At 37.3% G+C, this 13,043-nt stretch overlaps 1 protein-coding gene across 3 annotated transcripts in view; it reads left to right on the top strand.

The window, feature by feature from the left end:
• The window catches only part of LRRC28 (leucine rich repeat containing 28), a 197,313-nt gene that overhangs the window by 142,280 nt on the left and 41,990 nt on the right, over positions 1–13,043 (top strand). For 2 of the 3 annotated variants that reach the window (XM_082617892.1, XM_082617894.1), the window contains exon 7: positions 5,337–5,439. In XM_082617892.1, the coding sequence (XP_082474018.1) occupies positions 5,337–5,439 (103 nt within the window). Of the gene's footprint in view, positions 1–5,316; positions 5,440–13,043 lie in introns of all 3 variants that reach the window. The other variant, XM_082617893.1, reaches the window with a different exon arrangement.

Raw genomic sequence — 13,043 nt, 5'->3', positions numbered from 1 at the left:
TGCTAATTTTTAAGTAACAGTACTTTGATCTATGAGTCTGGAAGAAAAAAAAGGGAAACATTTTAGACACAGTACACCACTTTAAAAAGCCACATGAAAAAGTTCTTTGTTGCTTTAGCATCTTTGCAGATGGACAACTTCCTTGCTTTACATAGTTCCCATACTGAGCAATTGTTGCACAGGAACTTTAAAAAATATTACTGCATGATATATTTATTGAAAACTATTGGTCCATTGAAATTAAGAGAAGGAAGAAACAAACCAGCTTATTAGCTAGTAGATTAACGGTCTCTTCCAAAGTTAATTATTGAGTGAAGATTTTCTTTTTTAAGAATAGAAGAAATAGCTCAAAGCTTTTTCATGCAGAAAATACTTATATTTCAGCCTCATTATGATTAAAAATGCCATTCCTTTGTGCTTGGGGTTTTGCCAGCTGACGGCTTTTTGGCAAGAGCACACTCCCACAGCCGTGCCTTTGTAGCCTGTGACCTTGCTGGGTGTTTAGTTGTCTTAGCCTTGCCAGCAGGCTGTGCTGTGTCAGCTAAAGCAAGGGTTGCCTGGTTCTCTTTAGAATCCTACACTCTGTTTTGCGATCTTCACTTTATATTCAGGAGAAAGAGATAAAAGACTAAGATGTATTGAGTACCACTCTTACGCAAGGGACCAAGCTTGACATTATATGCATTGCTGAATCTTTATAACAAGCTCATGACATAGGTATTATTATCTTCATTTCACAGAGGAGGTAACAGGCTTGGAGCATTTGAATTGGAAAACCAGGTTTCAGAGGTCTGACTCCAAAGCCCACTACATCTTGTAATTTCAGTACTGCTTTTTCTTACTCTATTTGCGATTGTGTTATTTGCAAAGTTTAAATGTTTGTATTAAATACTCATGTCTGTGTGATAATATACTGGCTAATGTATAATAGATTTGAACACAGCTGATTTGTGTTTTCTTTCAGCTTCAGTAGAAAGTAGTTCATTCCATTATGGGCATATATAAAAAATTATATTCCCCACACAAATTGGTCAGGAGGTATAAACAGAAATCTTTGGAATATTGAAAACCTGAGATAAGGTCTAAACCAAATAGCATTTTAGAATCATCAACTCTTCATTTTTTTCCTATAAAACTAGGATAAGAAAGAGGACTAAACCATATAAGAAGTAGCAAGTGCCAAATTTTATTTAACTTTGTATTATGATCTTTGCATGTAGCCTCATTTAATTTGCACAAGCTCTTTTGTGTATATTAGAGGAGAGAGGTGTTTCCTCTGTCATGTCCCATTTTGTGTCCTTGGCTCAGGGAGATGAATCACTGTCTCTAGAGGCTGTTGCCTCCAACTCTTTTCTATGCAGTTAAAGTATAGAAAAGAATACCTTTTGCTGCATGCCAAAGAGAATTCTCTCTTAATTGGCCTTCTACTGTAGGCCACACTTCCAAATGTGTCACTAATAATGGGAATAATAATAACTGCCATATACTGGAGAAGGCTGTATGCCAAGAATTCTGCTTGATAATTTATGAACTTTGTTAGTAGTTTTCACTAAAATTAAGGGACAGCATTATTTTTCTCTCTCCAGATGAGGAAACTAAGGATACACATTTAGTAAATATTCATCTCTCCAGATGAGGAAACTAAGGACACACATTTAGTAAATAGAAGAATGAAGATTCAAACCCAAGTTCTCTGACTCTGAGAGTGTGTTCCTGCTCCACTAATTAGTATCCTATACTCCTTACCATTGCATAAACTCAAGTAAAGAATCTTTCCCTGAAACCCCTGCAGGCTCTGACAGTCATATCTGAGACCAGAGCTCATTTATATTTTATCAGTGTAGTTTCAATTTTTAAAAAATTCCGAACTTTTCTATATGCCTTTAAAGTCTGCAGATTTCTATATGTGATGAAAGGATTTGTATACAGCCAGAGAAGTAGTGAAAAAATATAAAATAGGAATTTTTAATGTAATTTTGAGGACTCTTTCATTGCAAGTAGATTCTGATATTTCTATGTATATTTTTTCCATCTATGTTTTATAAATTTGTAGCCTTTTATACCAGTAGAGAAGTTTATACATGTTTACTAAAGTAGCAGTACATATTATTGTGGTAATTATGTATTCTTATGCTTAAAAAAACATACTGTATAGTGATTTAAATTTTACAGCTTACTTCCACATTCAGTTTTAACAACTTGGTAAAGTTGAGGGGTTAGGCACTATTATGCCATTTAACATATGTGCAAACTGAGGCTCTGACCACATGGCTAATAAGTGAAAGAACAGACACATAAGATATGAACAGACAATTCACAAAAAAGAAACTATGTAAAAATGGCCCTCAGACACATTGAAAAATGTTCACACTAATAATTAGAGAAATACAAATTCAGAATGACAGAAATTTTTTTTTTTTTTTTTTTTTTTTTTTTTTTGCGGTACGTGGGCCTCTCACTGTTGTGGCCTCTCCTGTTGCGGAGCACAGGCTCCAGATGCGCAGGCTCAGCAGCCATGGCTCACGGGCCCAGCTGCTCCGCAGCATGTAGGATCTTCCCGGACCGGGGCACAAACTCGTGTCCCCTGCATCGGCAGGCGGACTCTCAACCACTGCGCCACCAGGGAAGCCCAGAAATTTTTAAATAAGACAACATGTTTTGAAACTGGGGGAAAATCAATGCCCTCATACATTGATGAAGGGAATGCAAATTGGTGTAACTCCTCTGGAAGGAAATACCAAAGAATCTACACATCTACACATGTATTTACCTTTTGACCTAACAAGTCCACTCCTAGGAATCTATGCTGAAGGTATACTTCCAACAATATAGTTGTATATGTATACATGGGTTAGTATACTTATATATGTTTTGTAGATCTTTCTACTTAGGGATCCTAGAAGCAATGTCATTCCCATAGTAATGAGCACACCTAGCACTCAGATCTTGGTTTCTAAACACCATACCCTATTAAAAGGAATTAAGGCTCCTTGGAGAAGTAGTTGATTTCAGTGCTACAGCAGGGAAAATACAAGCTGAGCTAGGACTGTCTTGTGGTGCCGGAAAGTATGGTGATACTCAAAAAAGGATGAAAACTTGTTGAAAGAACATAAGGACCAATTTTAAGTGTTCCTAATTGCCAAAACTGGAACATTTTAACCACCACAATGAACAATAATGGTATTGGGTTTTTAGTCCTTACAATAAAATAAATATCCATGAATCCATACTGTTATAAAAATCAAATAAATAAATGGGGGAGAAGGGATGGCTCTTCCTTACAGAAGAATTCCAGTTAATAAATGTAGACAGAAAGATGGTAATTGAAAATCACCACTAAATGAATACCGTGTAATAATTGTTGCAAACAAGACCCATTGATGAATGCTAAAATTAATGGGCAAAACTTTGAGAAGGAACAGGATATTTACATAGTCTTGGGGCTGTAGTAATCTGAAGACTTCACCTGGGGCTTGGGGGAGCTGCTTCCAAGATGGTTTACTCACATGGCTGTTGGCTGGCGGTCTCATTTCCTCTGCTGGAGGGCCCTCATGACAAGGGAGTTGTCTTCCTGAACAAGCAACCCAACGGAGAGAGCAAAGAGGAAGCCACAATGCCTTTTGTGACTTACTCTGAAATCACAAAATCACACAGCAGTTCTGCCTATTCTGTTTGTTAGATATATTAAAACCACCACACTGGGAAAAGGCATCTCTAGCTAGTAGGCCAGTAATTTTTTTTTCTCCCTAAGAGTTTCCACCTCCCAGTGCTTTTGTTGCCTGTTCCCAGTGCTGCCAATTTTGGTTCCTCTTTTTGTAACTTGCCCCAGTGCTATTCCTGGGCAAGAATACTGTGATAGGACTTGTAGTGGAAAAGAGGAGGTAATGTTCACCTTTTCCTACCCATTTCCATGGCAAACCCTTCCTTACCTCAGTCTTATATTATCCCCTTCTCACTTAATGTAACAAATTGTCCAGAACCCATCTGTGAAACAGAGACTTTATACAAGCCTCTCTAATAGCAGTGATCATATTGTATTCAGTTATCATTTTTCATGTCCGTCCTCAATATCATATTCATATCTGAATCCCCAAGGCCTACCATAGTGCCTAAAAGGTCCTTAATGGGTAAATGGGTTTTGTTTTGAAATGTAAATATGCTTAAGAACCACCTAATTTAGCTATCTGGGCCTTTGTCTTTCCTAACTGTAGAAGGACAGGGGAAAAAGAGAGCTCCTTCAGCCTATTTCCTATTTTCACAAGCAGAATTATAGTTTGAAACTTTTCAGAGATTGAAAACTTTTCAAAGATTATGTTCTTACTTCAGGAGGCAGAGGGTTGGCAAGGCTACTGAGGATTCTGTTCTGTGCCTCTGTAATGATGAAGACAAATAGCTCTACCCTGTGAGTGATAGGAGTGGAAAGGAAAGCTGGTCGAACAATCTTTGGCACACAGTAGACAGGAAGGGATGACCTCGGCACTTGGAAGTGTCTCTGCTGCCTGTGATGGCCAGAGATCACCTTCAGTATTTTGTGCTTTGTTTCCTCACTGAATCCTCCTCCAGTCTTTGCTCCCCCCTTGTCTGGCTACTTCTGCGAAACTTCTGGATTGTCCCTCTTTCTGGCATACTTGTTCCTATTGCAGATTCTTCTCTTTGGGCTCCCTTTCTCACCTCTTCCCATTCCTGGTACAAACCCATTCCTGTCCCGGCTTCCTGGCCTGCAGGTCTTGTCCATCCATCTGTACCTCACACCTCACTGAGGACTGGGATTTGGGGTTCCCTTTGCTTCTTCCTCCCCCTGCAGCCACGGGCAGTTCCATCCATTCCTAGATCCACCTGGCTCCTGAGGCCCAGCCCAGCCAGGGTCAGATTGATCCCTAGCCCTCCTTTACCCCTCCTCCCATCTTTCTGCCCAGGAGAGGTGAGACATAGTAGGCTGACCTGCCAACTTAGTTTGTGTAACACTTTTTCCTATGGAGAAAAATGAAACTAAATAAACGACCTATAACAAACTTAATAAATAAATAGAAATTGTTTATTAAAAGTCATAGAATTTTTATGTGGGAAGGAAATCTAATAATATTCCATTCCCAGTACTCATTTTACAGCTTAAATGCTCAAGGTTCAGGTGGGTTGAGTAATTTTTCAATAGTCATGTTTTCTGATGTAGAATCTCATATTACAGCTGACATAATTTCACACCTAGTTAAATCTGCAACTTTTTTTTCTTCCAGAGTAGAAATTTGAATTATTCTAATATTATGTATTAAATTTTATGTTTCACATTATACTGGTGTATATTTATAGGAATTATAGCACTTTTCTTTCTAATCCAGATTTAGGTCGATCTCGAGAACTACAATATGTGTACGTGGATAACAACATTCATCTGAAAGGCTTGCCATCCTATCTGTACAACAAAGTCATAGGGTGCAGTGGGTAAGGCTGATTTCACATTTTATACTGTCACTCACCTCTTTTGCTAGCTTTGTTTCTATTTCAATATTTAGTCCTGATAAAACTCAAAAATAGATGAACTACTTTTGATAATCCTGTTCAGTTTTGTTTGGGGGCTTAATATGCTAAAACAAATACCCTTAAAAGTCAAGAATATTGAGCAAGCAATTTAGAGTATTGTACTTCAAGTTTAGCTAGTAAGCTGTAAATTCGGTCAGTAAGTTGTTTGTTATTTTCCAGTCAAAAGAAAAATTAATCTATGCATACCATTATAAGCTCAGTAGTATCAGTCACAGAAACTGGAGGAATCTGCATTAATGTAAAAGCTTTTCTTTCTCTGCACTCCATTGCAGTGACAATTTTACTACATTAGTATCTAGGACTATACCAGTTGAAAATATTTAGAGGTCAACATTTGAAATAGTCCCTCAATACAAATCATGATTCTAGCAACCAAAACATATGTTTCAGTTAATAGGAAATGACAGGCTTTTATTTTCAGAGCACCAATGATCTTTCATTCTCAGTTAGGCTTTTAGAAAGATGGCTTCAGCTTCTCCTTCTATAGCAGTGAGAAAGAACCAACCCTAAAGTTGTTCCCAGAGTGGCGTGGGCTTAACATAGGACAACTCAGCTGCCAGAACCTGCTTTTGACTGGCCTCACTTAAGCAGCCAAAGGATACTTGGAACACCTTTGAGGGTACTTAGCCAGCGTGTTGACTCTCTCCTTATAATTTCAAACATCCTGCATAACCTGGCTCATACTGTATGTAGTTCTGGCAAGGAAAGGGATGACATTAAACTTGTGTGTAGCGACAACCATCCCCTGCTGGCATGGCTCCGGGGGATGGGCATTGAGCAGTGATTGCTCCAGAGAGGGTAATCCTAGTGGCCTTCCCCTAGGAAAAATTATACAGTTGTTATCTTGGGAAAGCCCTAGATGAATTCAGTGCCTGTATAGGCTGATGAAATACAAGCCCAGAGACATATTCCAGAACCTTCTATGAAGCATAGACAATAGAATATGTAATGGAGTTTTTAGCTCATTGATTTTTCTACAGCTGATCATGTGACAGCTACGATCCTACTCACTCATTAATCATAATGAGTTTGTAAAAGATCTATAATATAGCCTAATTTTTCTAAGTGGTGAGTGAAATACCCTCAATCACCAAGATACATGGAATGATGCAAGGAGGCTCCAAAGCTGAAGGCAATTTTCTTGCACCAAAGCCTTCAGAGACTGCACTGAAATATGATCTAAATCTCTACCACAATTAAAGAATAGCTCTTACTTGAGATAAAGAACCTTCTCCTTTGGTGTTTAGACATGGATGTTACTGACTGCTAGAAAGTTCTATTTGTGCAGAGTAGAGAGGTAGTATATTTTATTTATTTCATTTTTGGCTGAGCCGCGCAGCTTGCGGGATCTTAGTTCCCCGACCAGGGATTGAACCTGGGCCCACGGCAATGAAAGCACCAAGTCCTAACCACTAGACCACCAGGGATTTCCCTTTTTTTTAATATATTTTAATTGTTGACTTGGTATCTGGTAGCAGAGGTAGTGAATTTTATGAGAGTTCCAAATCTTTGAGAAAACAGTAAGGCAGAATATGCAAATTACTAGCAGATAGTCTACACTTTTTATTATTATTAGCATCTTCCTTTGGTAGTAGTAATAAGAAGATAAATAAAATTTTTAAAAAGACAGTTATCAAACAATCAGTTTTCTAATATTAATAGTTTTTGGAGTGTTGGCAGTCCCACATACAAATAAACAGTGATCCAAAAGGTATTTTTAATCTGTTGGTTTAACTCAGAATGCATTTCTTATAGAAGCGGTTCTGGTGGTTATACTCCTAGCCAGCTCATTAAAAGGTCATTTAACCCATTTTGCACCCCCCAAATTGTACTTACTTATAAAATATTTCTGTGGCAAAAATGTATTCAGAATTCTAATACATGGTGACTATTAAAGTCTTGGCAACAGAATTTAGGGGCTCCCCTTCTTTTATCTCTTTTATCTGTTGTATATGTGCAAAGGGACTCTCCCATTCCAAGTCAAAGTGGGGGTACTTTGGGAAAAGGAGGGGCAAGGTGTAGAACAGGGTTCTAAGGTAAATCTTATATAAAGAGTATAAGGGTATTTGAGGCCTAGAAAGTGTACCTTTTGATTCTGAACAAGGATCTTGGTTCGGTTGTTTATTCAGTGAGTATTTATTGAGCAACTACTCTGTTTGGTCACTGTCTAGACAATGGACATACAATGTAGGAGCCAAACAATTCAGTACCTGCCTTCCTGGACTTCATAATCTAGCTAGGGATCCAAGTGAACAGTCAATAATTAAACTCAGTGTTAATCTTCTCCAAGGAGATGATATTTAAGCTGAGAATAGAAGGATCAGTACACTTGGTTCTCCACCACCATCCCATGTTCTTTCTAGCCCAGAGGTAGGTCTGGAATAAAGAACACATCAGCTCCTGCTGTACTGTGCTTTTTCTGAAAGAACTGTATTACCCTTCTCTGATTAACAGTCTAAGAAAATTAGAGCAAAATGAATACAGCTTTAGGGACCTGTGGCATGATATAAAAATGTCTGATATATGTATATATATATATAATTCACACCTCAGAAGGAAAATAGAGAACCAGGTATAAGGCATATAAAAAGGTATAAAAGTAGCTAATAACAAATGTTACACAGTTTCAAGAAATCTCAGAAGTCTCACAAAATTATCTTTGATATTCATAGAAATGTGAATAAAGTTAGCTCCTCCTTATTCTATGTTCATTTATTTGTCAAGTAATTATTGAACTTCAGCAAGTCAGCACTGTGCTAATAATTGTAGAAAAGATAATTTAGATGTTTATCCTAATATATAAAAATAACTGTAATACAAAAAATAAATACCCTAAGAGAAAAGTAGAGTGGTGAAAATTTAGAGCATAGGACTGCCTTTTTATGACCTAGCTTTGAAGTCACACACTGCCATTTCTATTATATCCTATTGATTACACAGGTTAACCCTATTCATTGTGAGAGGAAACTACCAGGAGGGGAGCAGCATGGGAGCCATCCTGGAGGATGGCTAGCACAGATTCCTTGCATTCATGCTCTTTGCTAGCCTCTTGGAAAAGTATAATTTTTATTTTGTCTGGATTTTTCTTACTGTTACCACAGAAACAAATGTCTTCCATTCTTCTATATTTTACCTCGAAAGAGAAGTCCCTCCCATGTTAGAATTTTTAAAAGTGGTGATTGGCACATTTGCTTACTCAGGAGAACTTAATGGTGAAAGTGGCCCTATACCAGAGTTATTTTCTCAGTTGTCTGATTATGAGAAAAAGAAACCAAGCCACTGCTCTGCTTTTTCTTATATAAATAAGCAATTATAGCTGGATTTGGATACAAATTGGATAAATGATTTGGTTAAATGGTTTGTTAATATAACCACTCAAGGTAACAGAGTTGTCTTTATGAGAAATGCATTCAGAGTTCTGAGTTAAATCAGCATACTAGAAAATATCCTTTGGATCACAGTCCATTTTTGTGTGGGGGCTGCCTACACACAAAAAAACAAGCTATACTAGGTACTTGAACCACACCTCCGTGTGACAGGCACAAAGCAGCCTAGCTACATATTAAAAAAAACTGAGGCATGTTTTGAGCTGTCACTCAAGTGACAGAGTTTGTTGTTTGATTCCAATGTAATTAATTGCTTATTAAAACAAAAATAGTGACACTCCTTTTAAGTTTTAGAGGAATATAACAGAATCCAGTGTATCCGCAATATAACTTTCAAAATGTCCAGGGTACAATCCAAAATTAAATAACATTTGAAGAATAAAGAAAATATGACCTAGTGTCACGGAAAGTAAAAACTTTACTTGATGAGCTTAACACAGAATGGTATAAGAGAGGAAAAGTCAGTGAACTTGAAGGTAGATCAATAGAAATGATTCAGTCTGAAGAACACACACACACACAAAGATTGAAAGCAAGAATGAACATCAGCATCATCAGGGACCTGGCAAACAGTACAAAAAAGCCTGATATTTGTCATCCCAGAAGGAGAATAGAGAGAAAATGGGGCGGTAACAACAGAAATATTGTCCAAAAATTTGCCAAATATGATGAAAGACATAATTTTACATTTTCAAGAAACTCAGTGAACTTAATAATATAGATTACAAAGAAAACCTTACCCAGTCAAAGCTGCTGAAAACCAAAGATAAAAAGAAAATCTTGAAAGCAACCAGAGAAAAATGACAAACTACATACAAAGAAATAATTCAAAAGACCATTGCCTTCTCATCAGAAAATTTGAAGGCCAGAAAACAGTGGAATGATATTTTTAAAGTGTCAAAGAAAAACACCAGTCAACCTAGCAACCAGCAAAAATACCTTTCAAGAATGAAAGTAAAATAAATGCATTCTCAGATGGAACAAAACTAAGCCTTAAAGAGGCTCTGCCAAGAGGACAGACGCTTTATCCAAACCAAGGCTTATGCTATCAGGGTGACATAATTTCTTTCCTTCTCCATATCTACTTTTTCCCTTTACTTTTCCTCTTATTTTAAGCTGAAAAGAAACTTTTTTGCTAAAAAGGGTTAATCTGGTAGCAGTTCCCCCAATAATGAGCATGTGGATGACAGTGTATTTTCTGAAGTATAAAAGACAGTTGCTTGGGTTCTTTTGGTAAGGGAATTGAAACTAATTCTTTACTCTTAACACTTCAGTTGGTGACATGGTAAGTTTGAAAATGCATATGAATTAATTTGCTAAATCACATACATGTTTTGGAGCATAATCTCAGTGGCAAAATGATGTTACCATTCATTTAGCTTGTTTAGGTTTAAATGCTGAATGGCAGCTCTGAAAACATTGAGTTGAAAGGGAATTGTGATAATTGTTATAAATTATTTATGTAACTAAGCCAAGGGTCCTGACATTTGTAACAGACTTCAACTCATTTTAATAACTCACTTAAGGGTTCGAATGTACAATCTTTTTTGTAACCACCTCAGCATTTATTCTAAAGTAATAAAAAACTATCTAGTTAGAAATCAAAGATGCCAAGGCTTAACAATTGCCAGCTACTAGTTATTTCATTTTATTGTGAACTGAACATATCATGGAGCTTCCATCCCTCTTTACTGACAGTTCATTTCATGATTACTTCTTATTGAGATGAGCGACACTAGCTTTCAATACAGGTACCTTTCCAGCCTTCTCTCCCATTTGCTATTCTCTTCCATGGACCTGACAGTCTGGCCACTAGAACTGTTTGTGTAACCCCATTTGCCCTGTGCATTCACAGAGCTGAATCCCTGTTCCCTTTCTCTGGAATACCATCATGTTATTCTTAGTTTTCAACAGTAGATACTTTCAGAGCAACATCTAGACTAGTGTTTGACCAAATATCTGGGTGCCGTGGCCTAGCCAAGTTAATACAAAAATTTAACCATCACACCATGTATATTATCCCCAAAAATCATTTATTATAATAATAAAGAGAAAGCACAGCTATAAACATTGCTTAAACTTTACTGTGTACCAGGCAGTGTACTCATTGATTTATCTGCATATTGCACATTATCCTCCCAGCAACCCTTGTGATAATCATCCTTATCTTAGAAATGAAGAAACCAGAGCTCAGAAAGATTAAGTGTCTCAGGTCACAAAGCTAGATGGCAGTAGAGTTATTATCTGCTTCATTGTCCACACTCTTAACCACTGCACTACATATACTGTCTCCCTCTTCTCCTTGGTCTAGAATCACCTCTATATGTTTGAGCCCCTCTACTAGCTTCTTGAGAACAGGGATGAAAAATACCTTTCTTGTTCCTGCATCATTCCATGTAGTGGGGTGGATGTTTGGTATCTGATGAGGTCAAGGGAGGTTGGCTATGGCCAACAGAAAGATTACTAACTCATGTGAATTCCTGCCTTGTAGCCTGCATTCTACATAGCTGCAACTCTTCTCCAGTGTTAACTAGAGAAGGCATTTAATAGAAGTATCATAAAATGAATTTGATTAGCTGTTTACAGCCAGCGGTGAAGAGTAGGAACTTCTGCTAAAAGAATTGTCAAAAGGAAATTAGACCTTATATAAAATGAGGATCCACATACTTGTTAATGTGAGTCTTTTCAGCAGTTTGTCAGAAACCTAATCTTTCTAATTATTGGAGACAGAGAAAGCATTAGGAAAAGTCTGGCTTTCAGTTTTCTAAACCTTTATTTGTTATTGTTAAATTCTTTGGACAGTGTTCCTTGTAGAGTTCATCAACAATTAAAAGGTTAAGAAGCAGCAGCTGTTAAGGCAATAACAGTATGAAGTAATTATTCATGAATCGCTTGCTTGCTTTTTACCCTATATTTTTATTGTTCTATGATTTTTCCCAGGATTCTCATAACTAAAGTATGGCTATAAAGTTTGGAAACAAATAATGTGCTTTACCATGAGTATTAGGCTTCTCCATAGCAACAGAACCAATAGAGAGAGAGAGAGAGAGAGAGAGAGAGAGGTGTGTGTGTGTGTGTGTGTGTGTGTGTGTGTTGTGTAGGTGGGGGGGGCTTGCACTGAGAGGAAGAGGGAGATTGATTTATTTTAAGGAATTGGCTCATATGACTGTGGGCACTGGCAAGTCTGAAATTCACAGAGCAGGCTAGAGACCCAGGGAAGAGCTGATGTGGTAGCTTGAGTCTAAAGACAGTCTGGAGGCAGAATTTTTCCTTGGAGGACCTCAGTCTTTTCCTTTTAAAGGCCTTCAACTGATTAGACAAGGCCCACTCAACATTATAGAGGGTAATCAGCTTTATTCAAAGTCTACTGTTTTAAATGTTAATCTCATCTTTAAAATACCTTTACAGAAATATCTGGACTGGTATTCGACCAAATATCTGGGTGCTCTGGCCTAGCCAAGTTGATACAAAAATTTAATCATCACACTATGTATTGCTGTATATCATCAAAAGAGTCACTTATTATGTGTTTGCCTGTGTTTCCAGACTTAGTGGCCATACTGCATAATAGCATTTTGGATATGATCCTCTCATCTTAATTTTCTCCATATTTAGAAACAAATAGTAATTATAAAGTAAAATTTAAATTTATTTCCTGATCTTCACAAAATGCTTCATAAGGGTAATACTTTTCTAACCCACAGAAATACTCATGCAAAGTCACAATTGTGCTGCTACAGACTCTTCATGTTTATGTGATCACAAAGCGTCAACTGAGGTTTCGAAAGTAAGAGGGATAAAGGCAAAGTAGCAAATCAAAGAAAAACATCATAGAAATTTTGACACCAGTTGGCAGGCCACTGTGCAGCTGGTTTGCACTAGTGTACCCATACTAGCTGTTAAATTATTGACAGTATTGAAGTATTTCTACACAAGTTAATGAATAGCTATTGAACTAAAAGCCCCTGAGGTCTCCCACTGCTGTGTCTGCCTTTCCCCTAAGATCTCCCCATAATCCAGCAACTAAAAGGCTAATGACCAGCAGAACAGAGGGCTCTAGGACTGTGCTTTAGCACAGTGGTACTGTTTGTTTGTTTTTTGCTTGTTTTATTAAACTAT

Source organism: Mesoplodon mirus, assembly GCF_964341445.2.
Source record: "Mesoplodon mirus genome assembly, chromosome: 4".
Taxonomy (NCBI): domain Eukaryota; kingdom Metazoa; phylum Chordata; class Mammalia; order Artiodactyla; family Ziphiidae; genus Mesoplodon; species Mesoplodon mirus.
The sequence above is the reverse complement of the archived record's forward strand: the minus strand, read 5'-3'. Positions and strand labels throughout refer to the sequence as shown.